Source organism: Vicugna pacos, chromosome 13 (assembly GCF_048564905.1).
Source record: "Vicugna pacos chromosome 13, VicPac4, whole genome shotgun sequence".
Lineage (NCBI taxonomy): Eukaryota > Metazoa > Chordata > Mammalia > Artiodactyla > Camelidae > Vicugna > Vicugna pacos.
In genome coordinates this window covers 41,206,120-41,231,452 of record NC_132999.1, presented here as the reverse complement: position 1 = coordinate 41,231,452, position 25,333 = coordinate 41,206,120, and the positions used below count along the sequence as shown (strand labels likewise).

At 51.7% G+C, this 25,333-nt stretch overlaps 1 protein-coding gene across 2 annotated transcripts in view; it reads right to left on the bottom strand.

Moving 5' to 3' along the window:
- GRIK3 (glutamate ionotropic receptor kainate type subunit 3) overlaps nt 1-22,684 on the bottom strand; it is a 218,089-nt gene extending 195,405 nt beyond the window's left edge. For both annotated transcript variants that reach the window (XM_006212677.4, XM_072975812.1), the window contains exon 1: nt 22,570-22,684. In XM_006212677.4, the coding sequence (XP_006212739.2) occupies nt 22,570-22,684 (115 nt within the window). The remainder of the gene's footprint in view (nt 1-22,569) is intronic.
- Nucleotides 22,685-25,333: the final 2,649 nt, after the last annotated feature.

Below are 25,333 nucleotides of genomic sequence, written 5' to 3'. Positions count from 1 at the left end.
TGTTTATTCTTGAGAAGACTAAATTAAAGATAATGTCTACTGAGTGCTTCCTACGTGCCAGGCATCTTATCCCACTCGATCTTTTCTACAGGCTGGGGAAACTGAGGCACAGAAAGTGTGACTGATGGGAAGGGGAGGATGCAGGATTCAAATCCAGTGAGTCTGATTCAAGAACCTATGTGTTTAACAGCTAGGTTAAGAAGGCTCTTAAAGACACACTTGGAGTGAAGGGGGCACTATTCATAATCACCTAGAACAGCCCAGCAACCCCAGGACATCGGCATGAGGTCACTGGCTGTAAGGGACACAGGAAGCCCCCACGAGTCACTGACCCAACTGTCAGCGGGTGCTCAGGCAGGTCACTGCACCTTTCTGGGCATCAGTTTTCCCACCTGTACCACGTTTATTCTGCTGGTCCAAGCATCTTCTAGGTGCTTTCCAGCTCCAAAGCGCTATGATTGCAGTAGGTGGTCCAGCGCTACAGAAAAACGCCTGAGGCTGGAGTCAGACCAGCCATTGTTAAACTCTCTGTTCTAAACTCCTGGGCCATCTACTTGACCTCTGTTTTCTCGACTGTAACCTGGGGAGGCTCACAGTCTTTGCCTCGCCGCACTGTTGTGACAATTATAAAAGACGATGATGATATATGCACTTCTGTGCACTGAGCTCTATGTATCTATCGGGCACTGTTCTGAACACTTTGCATGTTATTAGCTCATTTCATCCTCACCAGCTAAAAGCAGCCAACAACTTGGGATCCTCCGTGCCAGGCATGTGGAGCTTAGCCATGGTAACTCAATCTATTCTACAACCCTGTAAGGTAAACACTTTTCATCCCCATTTTACAGATGGAGAAAGTGAAGCACACAGAGGTTCCAAACTTGCATCCAAGGTCAAGACTGGAACCCAGGCAGTGAGGTCCCAGTGTCTGGGCTCATGACCAGCATGGTCTCCCTGTTTCATATAATGCCTGTGTCTAACTTAGTATAGCACCGGCCTTTTCTAAGCATGCAAGGCAGGCTATTGTTCTGTCTAAAGGGATGAAAAGTTAATTTCAAACAGCTGCCTTTTGGTAAGGATTCAGTAAGAGTATACATGGAAAGCTTTCAATAAAGAGCCAGGGCTCAAAAAATGTCACATGAATGAATGAAGCGGGGAAGTTAAGGGAAGACCATGGGTCTGTTGTGGCTCCTGGTTCTTCCCAGCATGTAGGCTGGGCTGTGACTGGCTGTCACTCCCTGAGCAGAGCAGCTAATGATGCAAGGATGCCCAGCAGCAGTTGTGGCTATGGTTCCAGTATGGCCTGGAAAATAAAACTCTTCTCTGAGGCCTGGGTAGATGGATCAAGCTCCACTCCCCTGCCCACGGAGCCCACAAGCCCTGGTCCCTAAGAACCTCTGCCGGTGGTCCCAGAAATCTCCAAGCCCTGTCCAGGCAGCTGTTGGCCAGGCCAGTGGCCCCTGGGAGTGGTACAAAGAGAAGAAAAGTGGGATGGGAACTGGCACCTAGGTTCCTGAGATGGGAAAGTTGTAAAGCCCTTCCTTTGTGTGGGAACGAGTGCCAGGGGGCCACTGCCTATTGAGTTTTCATCAAAGTAATTTATTGATCAATACAGCTAACATGGCTAGTTCAGCGATTTTATAAAAAATAACCATGTGTTGGATGCGAAGAGCACTTTGCTGGATTGCGGCAAGCAGGGCCGGGCAGAACCGCCCGTGTTTTATGGCCTTCTGGGAACGGGGCCCTGGCAGTTACATCTCTCTGGCTTTATCGTCATGACACCAAAACGCTGGGATGGAGAGAAAAAAGATGGGCCAATCTTCCAGATGTTTTGTCTACCAGGCAGCAAATATCAAGATGTTTCCACGCAAGGTCACAACAAGGAACCTGAGGCACTCAAAGCTCGGAAAGTGACGAGTTAGGAAACACCAGCCCAGGGTCAGGTTGAAGGCTGGGCAGGAGTGGAGCTATGCGTTTACTAAGCACCTACTATTTGCCAGGCCCCCGAGCTAAGTGCTGTAACACTCACCATGTTCCTCTGTGGTTTCAGATAAAAAAGAGACTGATAGTGTGCTTCCAAGGTGGCAGAGCAACCAAAGGGTGAAGCAGTGATTTGTGTTCAGATCTGACTTCAGCACTTGTCAGATCCAGCTCTACTGGTGTGACTTTGAATGAGTGACTTAGCCTCACTGAATCTCAGTTTCTTCATGTGCATACGGAGACTCAGCCCTGCCCTGCGTGCTAAGCTCACAACTGGAAGCATTAAACCGGACAGAGAGGGGAACGCACATGGCAACCTGAAGAGAACTGTGCTACCGCAAATGGCAGTCTCTCTTCCTAGACTCCCCCCAGCTCCTAGCCTAGGTCCCGAGGCTAATACATGCTGGGTGATTCATCAGTGGATTGAACTGATGGCCTGGGGTCACATCCTCGAAATATCTGGGTGATGGGTGTGTACTCTTCCTCCAGATGCGTGGTCCACACCTAGCTACAAACTCTGGCACAGGCTTCATGGACGGAGCCAATCAGAACCTTTGCTGCTTAACTCCCCACCTGCCCCAGGATGATTCTGCACCTTTAGGCCTCCATGGGTGCACTTACCTAGAAGCTAGGGATTTTCCAGGAAATGTAAATCTTCCTGGAAGAGAAGCCCTTCCCCTGCAGAGAGCTCTGCTCCCCAGTGATGCAATGTCAGCTCTTCCACCACTGGGCCAAGCACGGGCTTGGGACAGGATTTGGTGAGACCCCTTGCTGGGAGGAGACATCACTCACCAAGAGCAGCTCCACGGAAGGATTCAAGGAAAGGAGGATAAGGCTGAGCCCTGGAGCCTGAAAGGACCCAAGGAACCAATGGTCTTCAGTAGAAGTGATGCAGGATGAGGATGGAGTGAGAGCCCAGGATGACCCCGAGTAGAGCTTTAGAAAAACACCTCCCCTACCTCATTTTATGCCACGTCCCACCCCTTGCACACCAAGCCCCAGCCACTTGGCCCTTCTCTCTGTTCTTTGACCAACCCATGCTCTTTCTCACCTCAAGGCCCCCACACATGCTATTCCCTCTGCCTGGAGTGCACCCCCTTCTTCACTTGGCAGATTTGCCCCATTCTTTAGGTCTCAGCCTAAATGCCACCTCCTTAGAGAGGCCTTCCTGGCTCCCAAACCAGAGCAGCAAAGACTAAATTGCTCCCTCCTCACCCCTGTTGTGACATCCAACACCATCAACCAAGGATACTCTCTCTCTGGAAAGGGACCTGCTCCAGGCCCAGGAAGGCCGGGTGTCTAGAATCTCAAGCTATAAGCCTGCTTGAGCCTCTGGATCCCCGAATCTGGATTTGAGGGATAACCCATATATCCAGCACACAGCCCACAGGCAGGAAGGCCGAGCCTGCCCCAAATGCCAAGAAAGTAAGAGCCCCCGTTTGGTCCAGAACTTAATCCACTTGTACAGGAAGCTGGAGGCTCTGCAAAGAAATCACCTTCCAAATACGAATCTGAAGCTTCCTGTTGCCACCTGGCTCCGAGGGGCCGATGGAATAATGAGATCTCAGGATGTAGGTGAGGGAGGATTTACAGGCACTACTCTAGGCAGAAAGCCGGCACTTCGTTCTTTGCTAACTCTTCCTCCTATGGCCATCTCCTGACCATGTACACAGGGAACTCGACACCAGACAGCCCACACTCTCACTGTAGGTGCCCTGCCAAGGCCTGGCCAGGGTGAGGGTGCCAAGCACAGTAAGTACCCAGACCCCCTCCAAGCAGAAGTGGCAGCTTCACCTCAGAGCCAGGAGGGGGATGGGAAAGGGCGTACATCTGTGTGGCCTATTATCCAGGCCCAATTAGTCACTGGGACTGTGTCGGAGTGATGGGCCTGCGGCCACTGCGACCACTGCAGGGAGCGAACAAGGACAGAGGCTGTTGAAATCCTCCTGCAGAGCTCCGATGCTCACACCATGTCCTGGCGCTTCAAAGACATGGTAATGCAAAGGGACCACAGCAGATTGCCCACCCGGCATGTGTTAACTTAACTCTGGGTAATGTGCCACCCTACAGGTACACAGCACAGCTCAGGGCCAGCCAGGCGCCAAAAGAAGGAAGGAAGAGCCAGGAGCAAACTAAACATGTCACAGTCCACCCAGGGTGGAGGTTCCCCACCTGTCTCCAACCCATCTGTGACTCTGGAATTCAATTAGATTTGTCGGACACTTATTAATTGCCTACTGTGGGCATCGCTTGGGGCAGATGTTGGGAATACATGGGGAATGGAGTTGGAGCCAGGTGGATGGGCGTTCCCACACTGGTGAAACCTCACTTCCTGAAGGGGTACCTCCCCCCACCCCAGGACTCAAATGCCTTCCCTGGAAAGTGGGAAGATGGAAAAGGACTCAATGAACAATAGCTGTTATTATCACGATAAACAGGAATGAGAAAAGGCCCTTGTCTTTGAGAAGCTTCTGGTCCACTGGGTCAGGGTTGTGGGGTCGGGGACTCAGTGCCTGCAGGAGCCCACGGAAAACCTAAAGTGAAGCAGGGTTGGTGAGAGAAGAAGATTCAAAATAAACGGCCCTCTTAGGCTGTCTTCTGTTCACTCCTGATAACAAAAACACAGGCACACAAAATATTTTACTTTTCCCTCTTAACTCTACTGCAAAAAATAAAAAGGGCATATGCATGACAGTCAATGGCCCTGGCACAGGGGACGCAGTCTAAGGAGAGGTGGGGGCTGTGGGATGTGGGGATGTGGGAAAAGAAGCTGGAAATCCACAATTTTGTATAAAACATCCCAATTTTTTGAATGTTGGCTAATTCACTTAAAAAATGAATGCAACTGACTATTAAGTTGATGGAATGGGGAGGGCAGAGCTTAGAAACAGAGTCCAGAAGAAGAACTCCTTGAATTCCAGCCTAAGGAGCTTGTCTTCAAGAGAGTAAACTATCAAAAGGTGTTTAAAAAAAAAAAAAAGAAAGAAAGGAAGAGTGAGGTTAGGACACAGAAAACAAACTATGGTTACCAAACAGAGAAGGGCGAGGAGGGATAAATTAGGAGTTTGGGATTAACAACACACACATTACTACATGTAAAATAGATAAACAACAAGGACCTACTGAATAGCTCAGGACACTATATTCAATTTCTTGTAATAACATATAATGGAAAAGAATCTGAAAAAATATTTATGTACAACTGAATTGCTTTGCTGTATACCTGAAACTAACATTGTAAATCAACTACCTTTCAATAAAAAATAAAATTTTAAAAAAGGTGTTGTTATTTTAATAACGAGCTTAAAAAAACAGTCTGAGGCAAATACAAGAGGTCTATAAGCTTCAACATTGTGGGCTGTGGGGTCAGGAGGCAGAATAGTGGGGAAGGAGGAGCCATTTCTGCACCAATAAAGGGGGCTAGAGCAAGGCTCCAGAGAGGCTCAGGGACAGTTGTGAGCCACTGCCCGGGGGCATCAGAGGGGGCTTCCTGGAAGAGGTGAGACTTACGATAGCACATGCAGTGTGAGAAAGAAGAAATTCAGCAGGAGGCCAAAGAGGGGAGCGTATTCCAGGTGGGAAGCACAGCATGCAGCAACATGGAAGTCAGAAACAGCCCTGCTTGTCTTGAGTTGACAATGGTTCAGGAGGTAAAGGGGTTTCTGTGGTGTCCTGGCTGGGCTGGGCCAGCGGAGGGGTCTGCCAGTGGCTAACGACTGGGAGGAGCCAACCACAGAAGTCCTGAAGGATGGGGGTCTTGTAACAGCCACGGCCCGCCAAAAGAGGGGGTACTGAGGGCTGTCCCTGCATTCCTTGCGGCTGCCAAGAAAAGGCATCTGGCAGGCCAGAGAATCCAGGTGGCTGGCTAGAGGAATTGGAGACAGGCTACGTGCATGAGAAGGGGGAGGGACTAGGCTAAGAAAGTCCGTGGAGGAATGGGAGCGAGAGATCCTCAGGGACTGAGGGGGCTGGGAAGAGCCTTGTCCCAAGATGGTTACCAGACCCCGCCCACTCACCCCACTTTCTGACCAAATCTCTACAAACAGATTCCACAAATACTCTTGAGCGCCTACTATGGGCTGGCACTGTGACAGGTCCATTACTTAAAATCACAACAGCAATCATGACGAAGGCGATGATGATCTCCTCAACATCTGTGGAATGCTTTCTCCGTGTGTATTACCCCGGGATTCTACTTCCTCATCTATAAAGTGAGGATAAAGGCCTTACCTCTTAGATTTGCTGCATTAAGTGACTGAAGGTGTGTAAGATGCTTAGCACAGTGTTTGGCACATAGTAAGCCTTCCAGGGATCGCTATTATTATTTCATTAAAACAGTAACACCGTGTTAGTGCAGGTCACTGGATATTGTAAGGGAAGCAGAGCCCAGCCATATCTGCTTGGGGCCGCCATGTCCATCCCTGCGGCCACAGTGCTGGGTATCAGTGGTGCCTGCACCTGTCCTGCAGGCTGAGGTCTCCCTCCTCCCACCACATCTGCCATGACTCTACCCTTAGTGGGAGAAGACGTTTCAGTTCAGCCACAGGGAAGCTCCCGGCCCCATGGAGGCATCTAAGAGAAAAGCCAAGACCAGACAAAGCCCATTTCCTGGGTCTCCCTGCCAGGCTGTCAGAGAGACCAAGGGGAGCTGCCACCTGCCGAGGAGTGCTCATTGCCTCGAGTGCCAGGAGACGGAACAAACCCAGGGTTTTCCAGTCAAACCAGGGAACCATTAAGTGGGGCTAGAGGTCCAGCTGAGCTCGCAGACAGCAGATGTGGCATCCAACGATGGAGGACACAGGAAACAGACGCGTGGCCTCATGGCATGTCGTGACCTGGCCTACTGTGCTCAGGCCTGGGGCTAAGGTGATGGCCGGGCTTCTGGGGAGAGCCCTGGACCAGGAATCAGGACACTTGTTCTTGACTGACCCTCCATTCTGTCTACTCATCTCCCTGTCCTTTCTCACCTGGACTACTTGATCAGCTCCCTAATGCCCGCTGCCCACCCTCCTCCCACCCCCAGCTTCCAATCTTGTGCCTGCACTCACATCACACAGCCACCAGGACGACTTTTCAAAGGTATACATCTGGTTACGTCATTCCCCTTCATAAAGTCCTCAATGGCTCCCCAGTGCCCTGGGGGGTAAAGTCCAGCCTCCTTACCTTAGCTTATCTGGCCTTCCATACTCCCACTACTCAAGTCTTATTTTTTCACATCCCCTGACATTTTTCCATTCACACTAGACTTGCTTGAGTTTTTAATTTTTATTCTTATTTTTATTTTTTTAATAGAAGGATTGGGGATTGAACCCAGGACCTTGTGCATGGTAAGCATGCACTCTTACCACTGAGCTATATCCATCCCCTGGACATGCTTGAGTTTTTTAAACTCTAGTTTGAAACACATGAAATTGCTGATATTTGACCATGTTTGACCTCCAACGCTTATAGGGTTTCAGCTTAACATAACTGTCCACCCTTTGGGCATTTGTACCTGATGTTCCCTCTGCCGAGAACACATCTCTCACTCCTTCCCATCATCTTCACCTAACCATCCCTTTCTCCTGCTTCAGATCTCAGCCCAAATGTCACCTCCTCAGGGAAGCCCTTCCTGATGTTCCCCCAGCAGTCTGCATTCCCCTCTGTAATACGCTTTGAGTTTGTAATGGCGGTTTGATGTTTATCTTTTGCCAGACTGCAAGCTGCATGAGGCCAGAATCACGTCTGTCTTGCTCACCCTGTGTGCTGGCACCTAGCATGTAGATGTGCTCAGTAAAGGCTCACTGAGCAACCAACCACATGTGTGAATGAGTGGACAAAGCTCCACCCTGACCGGCCATGTGACCTTGGACCATCCATTTCCCTCAGATGTTAGTTTTCACATCTGCAAAAGACAGTAACCCTCCTATATCAAAGAGACGTGCAAATTAAGTGACATTGGGCATGCCAGGGCATTTGACAGTATACTGCTCAGAAATGTTGATGGGCCCTCCCTGGAGCTGACTGCAGCCACCAGGCTCCTTCCCTGGGTCCCTGTCATGAGATGAACTGCTGTGGAAGACACGCAGGGAAGGGTTTGACCTTAAGAGTATTTCTTGCAACCGTCAAACTGAGCTCAGCCTTCATGGAGTTTGTGTAACCTGGAACAGGCATAGTTCTAACCTTTTAGGGAACTCAGAAAGCCTAAATTTTTATAGCATCTCTGGCTGCACAGTTGAAGATGCCTAGAATTTCATAGTGAAAGGAATCCAGAGCCCCTCTGAAACATCTCTGGCCAATCTGTTCTTGAATATCTCCTGTAGCAAGAAGTTCACTACTCCCAATGTGTCTTACTTAATCTTCAAATAGCACAGAAATAGATGGTGTTGAGCCAAATTCAGCCCTCTTGGACCATCGCCTTACTGGCCCCAATTCTCTCCTAGGACTTCTAAGCTCAGATGTGCGCCCTCTTCTCTGTTGCTGTCCTCAGACTGAGAGATAACCACTCCTGGCCTCACATCACCAACCTCTGGTCTTTGAGCATCCTCCCTGGTGCTCAGTCTCCACACCTGTACATTGGCAACAGCATGTGCTGCACCCTACTCCTCTCTGGGTGGGGGTAAATCTGATGAGGAGAAGGAATTAGCATCCTTGCTCAGACCTTCCTTACAGCAGGCCTCAGATTCAGATCTGAGATCACAGTAGCTCACACTAAAAAAAGTCTTCTCCTGAGTGAGTCAGGCTCAAAGGCTGTCCACCCTCCCCAGCCTCTGGGGGAGATTGATGCCTGGACTGATAGATCACTCCAATGTATTAGGTAGATAAAGAAATTGATTATTCCATAAATCACTGTCTCCATGAAAAAAATCCCAATTTTTTAGAAAAGAAAATATTATAAATCTGCCCAAACCTGTGTGAGTGAAAGTGTAGCCATTTCAGTTTAATTGTCTGAGAGCTTCTTTGCTGCAGCCCCAGTGGAAAAAAAAGTCCCTCAAGTTAACAGCTCCCAATCTAGATATTTCCTCCCAAACACCACGAATGGCCATTTCACATTATGGATGAGATGGATTTACTCTGCAGCAGGAAGAATCTGAACTGGCCAGAAAGAGGACTTTCCCCATCAATGAGATGGAATTGTAACCTTTGGAGACATAAAAAATAGGATACTAACCCCCGTCTCTACCTTTTCCTTCCTACTTACACGTGCACTCATTCCATTTAGGGAAGTTAAGGCTCAGTTCTACCAAGAGACAGAAATGAACCTGGAGTGGGACTGGAGGATAAGGGTGTGACAGCTCAGGAATAAAAGAACTCTAGGAAAAATGTAAGTGATGAAATGATTTAGGAGAAAGGGCAATAAAGAGGGCAGAAATGAAGGGTGAAAGGGAAAAGATGTGGCTGCCCAGCTGGCTCTACTGTGTGATTTTCACCTTGTCTCTTTTCTTCTCTGAGCCTCAGTACTCCTCCCCAGAACACAGGAGAACAAGGTAGACCTCAGTGCAGGGCTCTAGCCTGAACTGTGTGTACCTAAATATTCCAGGAACCACGGCAATCACTTAAGGTCACCTACATGCACATACCATGAAGCCATTCAGATGCCACCAGGTCCAGAGATGCTGCACCATCCTGCAGACCCCTGCAATCCCCTGCCCTGTGTACTCTGCAGTACACAGAGTGGGCGATCCATAAATGTTTGGTGAATCAATGAGTCAGCCCAGAGACCATGTGGAAAAGACAGGAAATAAACACTAAATTACAAGCAGCATAAAAATAGCCACATTTCCAAGCAGATTTTTCTGATTCGTGAATCGAAGCAGAAGCAGCAAAAACCCCAATCCCCTTGCATTAAGGATGTCTCAAGTCAGGGCCCCTACTCTGTAGATACCATAGCCCAAATCTCCCCTGCCCATTCCAGATATTTCTATCTGCAGTAGACTTCAGGGTGCCATCTTGCCTCCTAAATTCCAGGAGCCCATTTACCTAAAACTCTCTCCTTGTTCAAAGACAAATGCCAATCCTCTGACTCTATCTTTCTAACACTCTTAGCCTCCTATGCCCTTGGCTTCTAGTCCAGGTGTTTCAGCCAACTCAGTATCCCAATGATGAACAAAATTCCCCCTTTCTCTGAAGCCTGCTGAGGTCACTCATGGCGTGATTTTCCTGTCTGGGAGAGACTTCTGTCAATGCCCAGCCAGATCACAAGGCTTCTCAGACACATCCAGGTGGTGGAGCACCTGGCACTGCTGGGGTTCTTTGGGGAATGCCACAAAGCTGTGACACATTTAATTCCCATCACCTGAATGAGGAGTAATTTTATTTACTAGCAGAAAATACGGCTCTATTATAGGTATGCAGGGCTCCACATCTCAGAAAATAATAACACACAAAATACTTTTAAGAAATCACATTTAGCAGGATAAAAATACATAACACAAGCCTACTTACCAAATGCAATGTGAAAGATGATGCTGACAAGCTGAGCAAAGACGCTTGGTATCAGGTGTGATATTTGACAATGGAATGTTCACTCGTTTTGTCATCTGCTACTGCTCCCTAGCAGACAAGCCGTACAAGGCACCAAAGGTTTAAGAACAATTTATGTGGGAGAAAAAAAAGGAGAAAATTCTATCCATTGGCTCCATTTTCTTTTACTGTAAGTTACTCGATTTGAATGACCACAAATAATAGTTCCTACTAGCCTGCTGTGTACCTGCTAAATACCTCGGTCCAGTTTGCGAACACCAGAGTCCTAGAGGAATAGCACTGGGGAAAAGGATGCCTGTACAGAATGCCTGTTTAGCAAAATCCTACAATAACCACATCGCCCCTGGAAGACGAGTCAGCGTGCAGGTGGTGCCCACTCACTACCCCAGGGCCTGGCTGCTCTCCGTGGTGCTGAATGCAGAGTTTGGGGTGAACCTTAATCTTCCTGCCTCTCGCCACTGGCACAGGGTGTTATCACTATCTACGAGCTTTTAGAAACACATAATAATCTGATCTGTATTTCTCCTCAATGTGAAAAAGAGGTTTTCTCGGCCTGTTTTGCCACATAGGACAAATCTAGCTTCCTTATCTCTCTTAAAGACTGAAAATTTAAAGCTTCCAATGTGTACATGTTTGTGTGCGTGTGTGCGTGTGTGTGTAACAGGAAAATGGATGGGATTTTCTTAACAGACTGGGGATCAGAGACCATGTTTTCATCTGATTTCTCCCTGGCTCACCAAGGGATGTGGCACAAGTCATTTCCCCCTTTTCATTCCTCAGTATCCCAATCTACAAGAGAAAAGAGTGGGGACAGGAACTGTGCTCCTGTAACTCTGACCTTTGGGGTGCCTCCACTTGTGATTTCTGGTTCTTATATGGACTCAGAGACTGTCAAACAGGATGACCTTACCTGGCCTCCTCCAGGCAGGAAGATTTTCTGGATCCAGAAGAGACAAGGATCAGCTTCTCCTGCAAGAAGCCAGGGATTCAATCTCTCTGCTCAACTCACCCCCCTAGCCCTCAGTCCCCATGGACCAGCCATAATTCAGCTAAACCTGAGAGTTCACCCATATTTTATTTACTGATTCGATGTTACGAGACAAGTAAAATAGACGGCTGTCACCTCTATTAAACTGGGCAGGAAAAATGGCCATGTAGGCAACAAGCTCTTTCTGCTTATAATGTGTCATCTGTTTCCTTGGGGAGGGAAGCAAGAAAGGGGAGGTCCTGGCCTCAAGGGAGAGCCTGGTCCTGTCATGTTCAGGAGAGGAAGCTCAGGGCTGCCCTGCAAACCTGTCCCACCCTCACTCTCAGCTACATTAACACTGCAGATAGGTCAGCCCAGTCAGTCAGAAATTGGGACCATCACTTAAGCCCTCAGTTTCCCCACTGATACAAAGGAAAGTGACTATATTCATTCATCAAGCTTGGGATAAAGAATGGCTACCGAACTCCAATTTGGGAACCCTGTGCTAGAGAAGCAAATCTTTCCTTGGTCGTCTCTTACAAGTACACAAACACACACACGTGCATGCATTCACACTACCAGAACCCAGTGTGCATCAAGGCATTCATTTACTCAGCAGATAGTTCTTAATCACCTACTATGAGTCACACATGGTGCTAGATGCACTGGGCAAAGTGGTGACTAAGCCAACTGTGGTCCCTACGTCCCTGCTTGTCTCTAAGACTTTTCTAAGAGAGCTTCTCTCTAAGGTAACCAAAAATTACAACACAGCAAGTGCTATGACAAGGGAAGTTCAGGGTGCTGTGGGGACTCATAGAAGGAGGTGAGAGTCAAGAAGTGCTTCCTGGAGGAAAAGATATGTTTGCTGAGACCTGAAGGAAGGATGGCTAGAAGTTAGCCAGAAAGAATACCAAAAGCAGAGGCTGAGTGTGAGGGAAAGTGCAGTGCCTTCTGAGGACTTGGATGTTCAGTACAGAGGGGCAGAGAGTGTGTGTGAGGCAAGAAGGGACAGTGCATGAGCCCGGAGAAGCCAACCACAGCAGGTCAGACAGGGCCTGAAAGCAAGAGGAGGCTAGTGGGATTTTGAAGCTGGTTAAAGTGTAGGGCAGTGGATCCAAGACCACTGACTAGAGCCAACAGACTCTGACATTGGTCATTTCCTGCCTAATGTGTTGATGGCAGGGACTGCCGAAGTGAGGGAAGGCACGTTCATCCCAGGCTCAGATGGCATGAAGCACGCCAGACAACAGAAAGGGAGCCAAAAAAGCCTCACTGTCCAGATCAGTGGTTCCCCAATCCCAGCCACAGGTCAACAACCACTTACTTCTCCACCACAGCCCCTGAAGGCAAGCAAGGGAGGAAGAAGAGGGTGAAATCCATGCCTACCTCCCAAAGACGGAGAGATGGGAACAGGCTTTGGTGGTCCAGAAACAAAGAGCAAGAATAACTGCCCTGAGGTTCAAGGATTGGTTTCCTAGAAATAAATGACAGGTCCTGCCTCGAGGTTCAAAAATCAACTGCCAAAGAGAGAAGCGATGCCTGTGGAAAAGACCTTGCGATCTCATGAGACCACCGGCTCAGTATAAATCAACAGAGTTGAAATGGCTGCTGAAAAGGCTGAAGTAACCTGGGGTTGTATAAGTAGATACCAACACGGAGGTATTGGTGATGAGGTTACCAGTTACAACACATAAGCGGGACTGAGGTTAGCTCTCGACACCATGCTGGAAGGAGTGGGCATCTTTAGTCTGGAGAAATGCCTTTACATTTCTGTAGGGTTGCACAGTGGGGCAGGGTGCAAATCCAAACCAATATCAGAGGATGGGGTGAGCATAATCATAAGAACAATGGTAACATTTATTGAGTGCTTACCATGGCTGTGGTCTAAACACATTATGTACATTAACTTATTTAATCCTTATAAAATCCCCATGAGGCAGCACAGGGAACTACGCTCAGTATCTTGTAATAACCTTCAATGAAAAAAAAATATGAAAACAAATATATGGATGTATATGCATGAATGGGACATTGTGCTGTACACTAGAAATTGACCCATTGTAATTGACTGTACTGCAATTTGAAAAAAAAAAAACCATGAGGCAGGTATTACTGTCACTACTAGTATTATTATTACTGTAGATTGAATAATTTGCCCAAGATCACACAGGTAGAAAGTGATGGAGGCAGCCCTCAAACTCAGGCTGTCAGATTCCAGAACCTGTGAGCTTATCCACAATGTTAAATTGCTAAAATATATGGAAAGCTTCCTTTGGGCCAGGCATGTTAATTCTCATAATGATCCCACGAGGTCAAATCTATTATTATCCCCATTTTACAGGTGAGGAAATCGAGGCTTAGAGAAGTTAAATGACTTACCCAAAGTGACATAGCCTGGAAGGAGGGAATGAGAGCTCAAACTTAGACAGATGGATTTCAGATCCTACACTCTCAACGTTCAAGTTATCCTGCCTTCTGGAACTGCAGGGAAACCAATTTTAGGGGAAAATGTACAACAAAAATTGGAATGAGCCAAAACGTTTGCAATAAAGAACAAAAGCGTGGTCGAAAAATGGTGAGCTTCCTGTTACAGGAGATATTCAATCAGAGACTAGATTTCCACCTAATAGGGGGGTGCTCCAGTGACTTAGAACAGTGGTTCTTAGAGTGTCGTCCCCAGATAAGCAGCATCAGCATTATCTGGGAACCTGTTAAAATGCAAATTCTCAGGCCTCACCCTAGATCCACTGAATCAGGAGCTCTGGGGGTGGGACCCAGCAGCCTAGTTTACTGAGCACTCCAGGTGATTCTGATGCATGTTAATATTTAAGAAGCAGGGGCCAAACTGACCCCTGGGGTTCTTTTCAGCCTGGATTCTGTGATTCTTCACCATAGACAGGAAATGTGATGCCTGGAGCCCTGGGAAGTCCTTGGCTCCCTGCTCCTGCTCTTCCGCCCAATTGGGCAGGCTTTTTGGAATAGCATATTTCAGTTCTGCAAAGCAGATGCAGGAAGGCTTTGCAGAAGTCTCCCTCATTCCCATATTTAAAGAGCCCATCCCTGCAGTGGTTCTGAGAACTCTATAAACCCTCTTCCATCGCAGCCTGTCTGCATCAGTCCCTTTAACAGCAAAAGACTTAATTGTCTCCTATGTATTGGAACCCTCTTCACACAAACTGGAATCTTAGCTCCTCTCTCTCCTCTTTTTCCCTCTGCCTTCCTTAACCACCATTCAGCATCGCACCAAAGGATTTGGAGTCGAAGCTGCCACTCCCCCCGGATCTCACTCCATCTCATTATCTCCGATCTGTAAGATCACCATGGGGACTCTCTCCTCCCTGGCTTTTGCCGTGGACTCATTACCTGGTGTCTCCCAGCAGAACCAGCAATGTCTATCCCCTGAGGCCCAGCCTCCAGCCGCAGACCCTCTCTGGGATACACTGGCTTGCTGAGGAAGCAAGTTTGGACTCCCCATCCAAGAAAGATTGATCAGGACTCCCTGGACCAATCCCTCTGGAGCATCCCACAAACAGGATCTTCCCAGGTCTGACTACATGCAAAATGCATTTCAGTTAAAACACTGCACATGTAGGGAAGAACCAGCACACTGTGGTCTGCAGGTATGTGACAAATAACAGGCTAGGAGGAGTCTGGAAGCTTCTAGATGTACCGGAGCATCCTAGGAAGGGCACCGCTCTTGCTTCCTAGCATGGCAAGTAACTGTCGCAGGCTGCCGGCGCCATCCATTCCACTGCCGGGCACATGGGTCTGCGGGAAGTGGGCAAACGTCACATACTGAGCTGCAGGGACTGAGCACCAGGGTTGGCACAAGGCAGAGGACATACAGGAAGCAGACAGCCTCAGAGCTCAGAGTCTGATGGCAGAGACAAAGTCTCCACCCTTGGCGAATACTTTTTCTCCTAACATTTATTAAGAATCAGGCTCTGGGCAAAGAGCTTTATATTCTTTATCTCCTTTAATTCTCAGAATAACCTTATGAAGACCACACTGTAAGGCTCAACCATATGAATTTTTTATAAGTCAAAACTAGCTGAATACGGTTTAACCTAATATTAATATTTCTATCTCGTCGATGAGGAAATGGAGGCTCCGAGGTGAAGTGACTCGCCCAAGGTCACACAGCTAGCTCGGTAGACTCCCCGGCTCAAACTCAGACCCACCACATTCCACCAAACCCGGAGACACACCATTATGCCTGGAGGTGCCAAGAAAGGAACAATCCACAAGTAAACTGGGATTTGACATGGGAGACACAGACTGATTTCAAAGATGTGAAACTGTGCTGGGGAGGGTGGGAGGGAAAGAATCCATCTTAGAATCAATGAAATACATCATTTGACTCCAAAAACTTCTTCACTAGAGAAAGCCTTTGACCTACCCACAAGCATAGCTACAGTCAAGGTCAGTAAGCATTAGTAAACAAGGCACAAAGGTCAAAGGAAGACAGGAGAGGGATGTGGGCACGCAAGCCTGGTGGGGAGGAGAGTGCCTGGCTGCAGCAGGAGGTCGAGCAGACCCTGGAGGTAATTCCAAGGAAATTAACCAATGTAGGTAGGGCGGAGTGCCCTGGGGCCCAGCAGCTTTAAAATGGTCCAGGCCAGTGAGGCACCTGGGGCACAAAATTTAAGGAGGCGCGTGCTTACTCTCACAGCCAGTTGAGCAAAAGCAGGGTCACCACTTGAGAGCCTCCTTAAATCCTGCTACCCCAACAGCCTCACTCACCTCACCCCAGTCCCTTGCTCAGTGCTGGCATCAGACTCCTCTCCTTCCACAATAAGAAGGAGAAATGCTGATCTTGGACAGGATTTAAGCTTTCCTGAAAAGACATTACATCTGTTTAATTCTATTTGAGGTAGGTAGTCTCTTCCCCATTTGACACACAGGGAAATTGAGGCTCTGGAAAATAACCTGACCCCTTTGATTGTGCTTGTCCCCAGTCTGTCACCTCTGTAGGGACTCTGAGCAGAGCAGTTTTCCCCACTTCCAGAACAGTTCAGTCCCTGGTGGCCACTATTATCCCAGTCTCCCATTGTCTCCTGGAAGAAGGAACATGATCTACAAGAAAGGTGAATGTGGGCTTGCCTTTGCTCCTGCAGAGGTGGAAGGGGAAGGGTGGACTGGGCATCTTTGGCACCCAGGTCCCCACACCAACCCACAGTGTCTGTGGGACAGCAACACATACCCCAGGGCCCAGCGCCAATGGACCTGACCCTCCTATTGTCCACCAGACCCAGTTCAAGGCAAGGCAGGGCTTACTTAGAAGGTCAGCAAGTGACCCTTGCTTAAAAATAAAATGACCATAAAACCTATTAGCCTGGAAAGGATGCTGGAGGGGAGAGGAGATGGGATTGGGGAGGGAAAAGGGAGGTGGGGGAAGGAAGGAAGGGCAAAGAGCTAATGCACTGATCACCTTCTCTGGTCAAGCCACCAGCTGAAGAGGATGGAAGGAGAGGGAGACACAGACGCGTGGCCCTGGAGTTTCCTCAAGGCTCTGATGAAGTCTTTGAGGACAGCCTGATGGCTACTAGGGTGATACATAGGCTGGAATTTCCAGAATAGAGGGATTCCTCTGGGAGAGTCCAAACTATATCTGGGGCTTTGATTAAAGTGTTAGGCAGAGTCCAGAAGTCCAGAATCCCAGACAAGGTGGGTGTATTCAGTGTAAGGATGTATGTTGCAGGCGCAGGAAGGGTGAAAAAGGCCGTCTATACCTTTGCTCTAGAGGAAGCATAGCTAGCTGCCCAGTGGCCCACTGGCAAGGTCAGTCTGACTCTGAAAACTGGCACTGGTACAGTTTAATGTCACAAAGCCCACACAGCCATCACCCATAGTGAGCCAAAGAGCCCAGCCCAGTGATGCCACCCAGAACTGGGGGTGGGCGGGGGGTGGCATTCAGCGTCTGTGAAAACCAGTGCTTCTTATGTTCCCACTACAACGACAGCTAAAAACACAGGATCTGGGGTCAGGCTGGCAGGAGTTCTTATCCTACCTCCCCCACTCACTGGCCACGTGATCTTGGGCAAGGGACTTCACCAAGCTCAGTTTCCTCATCGGCCAAATGAGGATAATATCTGCCGGGTGGTGAAGGCGAAACAAGATGGTGAGGGAAAAAAAAAATGCAACAGCTACATTCCTGGAGCCCTTCCTACCCAAGTGAGGAGTCATTGTTTGAAAAGAACAGTGCCTGGCAGCTAGTAAGTGCTCAATAAATCGGGGCCATCGTATTGCTGTTGTGTATCATTTTATTATTTTGACTTTGCTCCAGACCCAGGTGGGGTCCCAGGCCAGAGATGGCACGGCCACCTCGGCACAGGCACACTGCCCCCTGGTGCTGCTGCTGGGGAATCAGCACCTGCCAGAAGAGCTATTCCAGCCAACAAGCCCCCGCCCTCTGCACCAGGCCCTCCCTCGGCCTATCCATCCATCCAAAGCTCCTGTCCCATCACACCAGCCTCTGGGGAGGACAAGCTAGGGCCTGCTGGGTGCTAGCCTAGGAGAAAGGGCCCTGCTCCTGGAGCTCCAGTCCCCTCTGCCTGCCAGGCAAGGACTGGTGAGGCCGAGCTCCTCTCTGCTGCTGCCTAGCCAAAGGGAACCTTGGAGGGTCCTGAGCCAGCGAGGAGGGAGGCAGAGGCAGGGGCAGCTGACGGCGACAGCATGGAGAAAGCCCGGCCTCGGCAGGTCAGCAATAGTCCCAGGTGTAGAAGCACAATCAGGTCTTCCCCAAAAGGAGTACCCCAAGCAGTCCTGAGCCCCCCTGCATGCAGCCGTGCACCACTGCCCACCCCCCACCCCGAAGGGGTTGTTCTAGTATCTACAGGGTATCTGCACCTCCTCCCCCACGGAGGGGGCTGTTTCCTGGGGCAGGGACACATAGTGCCTGTGGGAACGCGGGGACTCAGGGAGGCTCCCAGGTCCCACGAAGGATCCTAAAAGCAGCCAAGCAGCCTTGTGTTTCTGAAGGGTGGGGATGAAAAGCCGCTCCTGAAAGCCCTTTCGAAAGAGCACAGCCGGCTGGACTTCTGAAGTCAGCTGTTGTGCTGGTGGTGGTGGCAGGGGGATGCGAGTGACCTTGGAAGGGCCTAGTCAGGACAGTGGGCTGGCTCACCCTGCATTAACCATCTCGCAAAACCCCAGATCATCCTGACGTCAAAAGACAGTTTAACGTTTAACGCAGTGCAAGGCAGGCATCGAGAAGAAATTAAACTCCAGCTCCAGAAGGAGGGGAGCCCGTGCTGACAGGAGCAGCAGGGCTAGAAAGTGGAGGCAGAGATTCCTCAAGTTGATGCTTTCTAAGGCCCCTCGGGCCACTCCCAGGTCTTGTCTGAAGCTATTTACTTCCAGGGGGGGAAACCCTATTGATCTTTATTCAGCTCCTGTCTGCTCCTCCACAGCAGCGATGTTTCAGCACATCACCAGTCACTGCGAGAAATTTCTCATTGTTTTACACACAGCGGCTCCCAAACTCAGGATATGAACATTCAGGATCGTCTGGGTGAACTGATGGGAGGAGATGCGGACAGGGCTGATTTGGGAACTCTGGGGGAGGGGACTTCAAGCCCCAGGGAGAGACTTCTACGCCCGCTGGGCAGCCTTGAAACTCTGTTCTGCTCTGTAGATGCTCGAGAGTCTGGTGCTGAGCCAACCCATCCCTCCCACCTACTCCTCACCTCCCCACTGCCCACACACACACACCTGCTTTATGTCTCTGCAGTCATTTGGCTCTAAATCTCCCCCATGGCTGACTAGAGATCACCACCGTCCACTCGAGCTCCCCAGCTGCCACCACCACTGTCTGGTTCCCTTTTCAAATTCCAGGCTGGCCCTGAATCCTGTGGTGTGTACGTAATGCAAGCCACGAAACCTATGATGGCGTTGATAGTCCCCGTGAGCCTGCACTAAAGGGAACTTTGAAACCACAGAATATCCCAAACCATCATGGCCAACTCAGTAGTTTACAGATGGAGAAACTGAGGCTCGAGGTTGATGGGAGAGTGCGATTTGACCAAGCTGGCCCAGAAAACTGGTGGAAGGCAAAGCAAAAAACCCAGGCCTCCTGGCTCCCAGCCCAGGGCCCCTCCACTTCAGCTTCAGGTCACATAACCAGGAATTCCAGGTTCCCACATGAGTCCACTGAACCACATTTGGCTGGGAGGACCCATGCATTAAGCTGCTTTCTGTGAGTTATGACTAGGATCCATCTGAACAATAATAACGATGATAATAATAATAATAAAATGCTGAACAATATGCCTTGAAAACCTTCAATGAGCAACATTTGATAATCACACGCAGAATACATCTTCCACATATTCATATAAAATAATCAATGATCATTTTTTTCCCGCAGACTACAATCCAATTACTCTCTCTCCCTCGCTCTCTCCCTCACTCTCCTTTGTTACTTGCAAACCATCCAAGCAATCAATGCCTTGACCTCTCCCTCTGATAGACACAATTACAAAAAGACAGAGCAACGCAATTCATCTATTCAAGACGGATTGTTTGAACACTCTGTCACACTGCTGAGCTATCCATCTCCTTGTCTAAGAGGAAATTTCAGCCCCCAAAAAAGGCACAAAGAGAAGGGGCGGGTATGCTGCTCCCCAGCCCAAAAAGAACCTTGCACACCTGCAGGGAAACCCTCTCCCAGGCTGGTGCTGGGCGACGCCTGCCTGCTGGAGAAGGATTCGGCTCCCAGCGCAGCCAGCTCAGGCACCAGTCTGGGAAACCAGACGCACCCAGCATATCCCGGAGCTCAATTTCCTGGGTCTCAATTCCTACAGCCCTCGATTCCTCAGCCAGAGCCCTGAGATCCCAGGGGTGGGGAGAGAGGAGAAAAGGGAGATGGCATCGGGCCCAGCCAAGGTGCTGTGTTTGTGTCTCAGCATGAGATTCTCTGTCTCTCTCTCTGTGCCACATCCACTGTAGCCCCTGGCCCCAGCTGAGGCTCCAGCCTGAGCTAGAAGGATGGAAGTTCAGCTCTCCAGGAAGCTCCAGAGAAGCCCAGAGGCCTCAGAGCCTTCCCATCCTCCGTCCAAGCTGGCACAGCTCCGGCGGTCACATTTGGCATCGGCACAGCACCCTAGTCCTCCGGCTGGGAATCAAATAGGGCAGGGCTCTCGGATATAAATGGCTTGGGCCGACACGCTAATTAATCCTGGGGCTTAATATGAAGAAGATTAGAAGAGAGGAGGGCTTTGCCATCCTTAATTGCATTATTACACACTGAACCCAGGAAAGGGCGGGCAGGCTTGGGGCTTCCCCTCAGGGCAGTGAGGAGTCCCCCAGTGCAAGTCAATTTCATTTCACAGCAAGAGGGAGCAGGTGAGGATACATCTTTCTGCCCTCCTCAGCTCATCCTTTTGGGGCTTCCCTCACCTGTTCCTGTCTTCCTGAGCCCCCGTAAGACCTCCATCCCGGATGCTGGGTTGGGAGTGCAGGCATCACACCCCTGCAGAGGAAGGACCACAGAAGAGGAAACTGCAATGCGTGGACTGGGTGTATAGCACCTTTTGAGTCCCCCTTCTTTTCTTCCAAGGGTGCCCTACCATGTAGGCCCACAAAAAACCCAAACAAACGAAAATAACAAAAACAGAGGGAAGGAAGGAGGGAATAAAGGAAGGGCTGGCCCACTAGTTAGGGGCTGCCTGCTCCTGGAATGGTGACCAGACTCGGTGCTGGGGCAGGAAAAGGCGCAGAAATACAAAAGACATTTTCGGTTTGTCAGGAGCAGCCTGGGCTGCAAAGGGTTAAGCCTGGCCGAGAGGGTTGTCCCCAGAGTCCGGTGCCTGGATTCCTCTGCCTCAAATGTCTGCCTGCCAGGGTCCTGGGCATGGACAGAAAGACCCCAGCATGGGCAGTGCTGGGGGCTGTACTCTACTCCTGGTCCAGACGTCCAGTTCAAGAGGATCTGGGATCCAGGAGAGAGCCAGGGAGGAGAGAGGCACCCTCAGGATTTCTGCCTGCTTCCTAGGAAAACCTCAAGTGAGGAAACCAAGCTCGATATTGGTTCCCTGCACCCCCTCTACGCCGCTGGCATTCCAGAGTCCGCGCCTGGATTAGAGCCACAGGGGAGGAAGGCTGTCCCGGCTCAGCAGAGCTCTGGCCTCCTTGTGCCAGATGCTGGTGGTGGCGCCTAGCGAACCCAGGCGGCCCAGGTCTCCGGCCTGGCGGCGTGCACGGGGCCTGCGTGGCGGAGGCTCCCGCGTGGCCAGGCCGGGCCCAGCCGTGGCGGTCTCGGGCCTGGGACACTCAGGGCCCGCCGCACAGCCGATAGCGCTGCCTACACGGTGCCTGGGGCGGCCACAACAAAGTTAAAGCCCGTAGTAAGAGTCTCTGGCGAGTATAGACGCGGAGACGCCAGAGCTCCAGAAAGCTGCGCGCGGCCCCGCCAGCCGCCGCCAGCTGCGGAGGGATTTCGGATAACTTTAAAAACCACTCGCATGCCTCCCGTGGCCTTCCCTGGCTGCGCTGGGGAGGCTCCGTTGCTCCCTTCCCCCCGCCTGCGCAGCCCCAGGCGGGAGAGAGGCCTCGGCCGCGACGGACGGCTGGAGCGACCAACGAGGGCCGCCCCTCCCCTACCCCGAGCCACGGGGCTGAACCGGGGCCACCGAGGCCGAGAGCGGCCACCAGGAGAGGAGACCGACTGCCCTCGTAATGCGAAGCCGGACTCTGCGTCCCCGCCGCGGCCGCTCCAGCCATGCCTCAGGTCGGGGCAAGGGGCCCGCGGGGAGCAGGGAAGGAAGAGAAGTTGGCGCCTTCCCCAGGGTTCCCGCTTCGCGGAGAAGCCAGGTCCCAGAACTCGGTCTGCGGCCGGTCCTGCTGGCAGTCTCCGGGGAATGCGCCCGCGACTCGGGCTGGGACCGGAACACTTCGCTACACTCCGCCAGGTCTGGCCTCCCAGGAGCGCGCCAAGGGCCCCTCGCCCGCCGCAGCCCGGCTGGCTGCCTCCTCGCCAATAAGTAAGGCCCGTGACCCCGGCTTTGGAACTTTGTCCTTAATGGGTCGAGCTCCTGGTGGTCACCTGGCCCCGGCACCCCGGAGAGAGGTTGGAAAATCTCTTAGGGTCGCGTTCAGAGGCCCCTCGTTCCCTCCCCTGCCCGGGCGCACGGAGACCCCCGGCTCCAGGGAGCCCTTACCGATTCGGATGACGTGGGGCATCCCGCGCGAGTCCGGGATCCAGAAGGCGCACACGAGGAGCCCGGCCCAGTATTCCCAAACCAGACTCCGGAGGCGCCGCCAGGGAGCGGTCATCGTTGGGCGCCGCCGAGCGTGCCCGGGGCGCGGCCGTGGCGGGCTCCCTGGGGCGGCAGCTCTAGGCGCGGGCGCGCAGCAGCCCCTGAGGCGCCGCCTGGCCCAGCTGCCCGGCTCCCGAGCGCTGCTGTGAGTGGGGGGCGCCCCGCGGCGCCGCGCACATCTTACTGGGGGGCCTCCCCGCCGGCGCCCGCCCCGCCCGGCTGTCGCCCACGGGCCGCCCGCGAGCGAGGCTCCTGGGCTCCGCCCGGGCTCCGCTCGGACTCGGCTCCGGCTCGCGTCGGCTCGACTCCCGCGCGGGTTCCCACCTGCCCGGCTGCCGGGCGCTGGCGGGCGGGCTGCACGCGTCTCCGGCCGCTCCTCCTCCAGCTGCCGCGGATGCTATCGCCCGGGCTCGCACAAAGCCCCGGAGTGGAGTTGCACGCGCGCACACACTCCCTCCCAGCCCCCTCCCCCGCGCCCTGCCTCCCGCCTCCCGCGCCGCCCGCCGCCCGCCGCCCGCGCTCCCTCCGCGCACTCCCCCACGCACACACACTTCACACTCACACCCGCCGAGGCGTACACTCGCGAGCTCACACCTGCGCAGGGGGCGGGGAAGGGGACCCGGGACCTGGTTTGGGGGGACGCCCGGAGAAAACGAGGACTATCCTCGCTTCCCAGACGTCCCCATCCGCCCTGCGGCCCCTAGTCCCTTCAACTGCGAGGGCACGGAGCCTGCGAGCCGGGCGTGGAGCACGAGAGCTGGCACCGCGAGCTGGGAGACGGCGGCAGCCTCGCAGCCCGACCAGCTGGAGGAGACGCGCCCGCCAGGAGCAGAGGGCCCCGGAGCCCGCCGTCTGCGGAGTCTCGCCTTCCGACTCCCACGTAGCCGGCGCGGGCTGGACGGCTGCGGCCGGAGACTGACCCAGGAGGCGGTTTCCCTCCCTAATCCCATCCCTCGTGGAAGCAGAGTTCGAGTTGGAGCTGGGACTCAGGGGAGACAGAATTCAAAGAGAATTGTCCACGCTGGGCTAGGGGAGCTGCAGGAGCTGGTTGGGGTGGGAGAGCCCAGGCAAGACCCTCTGCTGTGGAAGGCAGGACTTGACCGCGCACTGTAACTACAGAGGCTTCGCAGGAAGATGGCTAAATCCTTCCATACAGAGGGGCGGCTGAGATACACCCTGCGACTTCCCATCCCTCTTGTCCAACTGCAGGAGGGGCTGGCCCCCGCCTCCATTCCTCCTGAGAAAGAATAGAGAAACTGTAATTTTCCGTGGGATGGAGCAGGACCCATGGGGGAGCAAGCTAGAAGGGGTTAAAAAATCCTTGTTTATTAGCAATAATAAAATTTTTTTCAAGTGGCGCTGGGTGTCGAGGGAAGGGAAGGGCTGTGGAGCGAGTCTGGAGCAGGAGGCTGCGAAATACGCAGTTAGGCGAGTTTAATGACCTTTTTGACAGAGACAAAGTGATGCCGATACAGTAGATAAATAAACGGATCTGTCACCGGGCAGCGGCTAGGCTGTGTGTGAATTTATTTTTCTCATTTAAATAATTTGATCTATTCCATCATTCCCAAACTCTCCCATTTGCCAGCTGTCTGGTAAGAGCATGGCCCCCAACATCTGAAAAACAAATCTTTAATTTTCTTACAAACAGACTATGAGTCGGGCTCTATCTGGCCTGTTAATTTCTCAGTCTTTCCTTTCCCTCCCCGTCCAGACATAGGAGGCGGTGGCTTTGTGTGGGAATGTGAATACTGTAGCGTGGCCAATCCTGTCGACTGAGGGCTGGGAGGACTCCCTACCACCTGAAATGGAGGGGACGGTAGCTGTAGGGGAAGGAGGAGAGAGTCCCAGGGACCCCCTCCTGAGAAGGGAAGGAGATGTGCTGGTCTCCAGGGCACCCTCAAAGATCCTCCAGCAAGTGGAGGTTACCTTTCTTTTCTTTTTTTTCCCCCAGACTTTGGGGCTCCCTCACCCTCAAGCAGGAGTGGCTGGTTTCCCAAGCAGCCACTGAAAAATGTTGCCCGAGGGACAAGAGGGAAGGACAAGCAGACCAGAGCCAGAGAAGCAGCAGCTGCCACCTCTTGATAGAGAGTAACGGGCCCCAGTGGGCACCAGCAAGGAGGAAGTGCAGGAGAGGGGAGCAGAAGGGCCCACCCTCCAGGATAAAGCTGAGGGAGCCTCTTTATTCAAGACTGGACACCCCATACACATCACTTATCAGCTTCCACAGCTAGTTTAGATGCTCAGAGGAACCAGAAAGTCCTGGCTATTCTCTAAGGAAGAAAATGCCCTAATAAGGAAATGGAAGGGGGGTTGGCAGGATCTGAAATCAAGGCAAAGGATGCAAGGCTCTGAAAGCATCACTAGCAGTGCCCAAGGATGGTTAGGGGCCACGGCAGGAGGGGAGAGCCTGGATGCTAATTCCACATTGGTTATCCTACGGACAGCCTCTTGCCTTGAGAGGGGCAGGGTGTAGGGAACAAGTGGCCTCGCGGGGAAACTGAAGAAGTAGAAGGGACTCTAGGGAAAGGGCAGATCAACATCCCAGACCAGAACCCTGGGAAAGGCCAGTGGGAGAGAGGGATGAAGGGTGGAGGGCAGGAGAAGGAGCAGCAGTCTCCAAGAAAGCCAAGAAGGAGAATGGTGCTAGAGAAGCAAATGGATG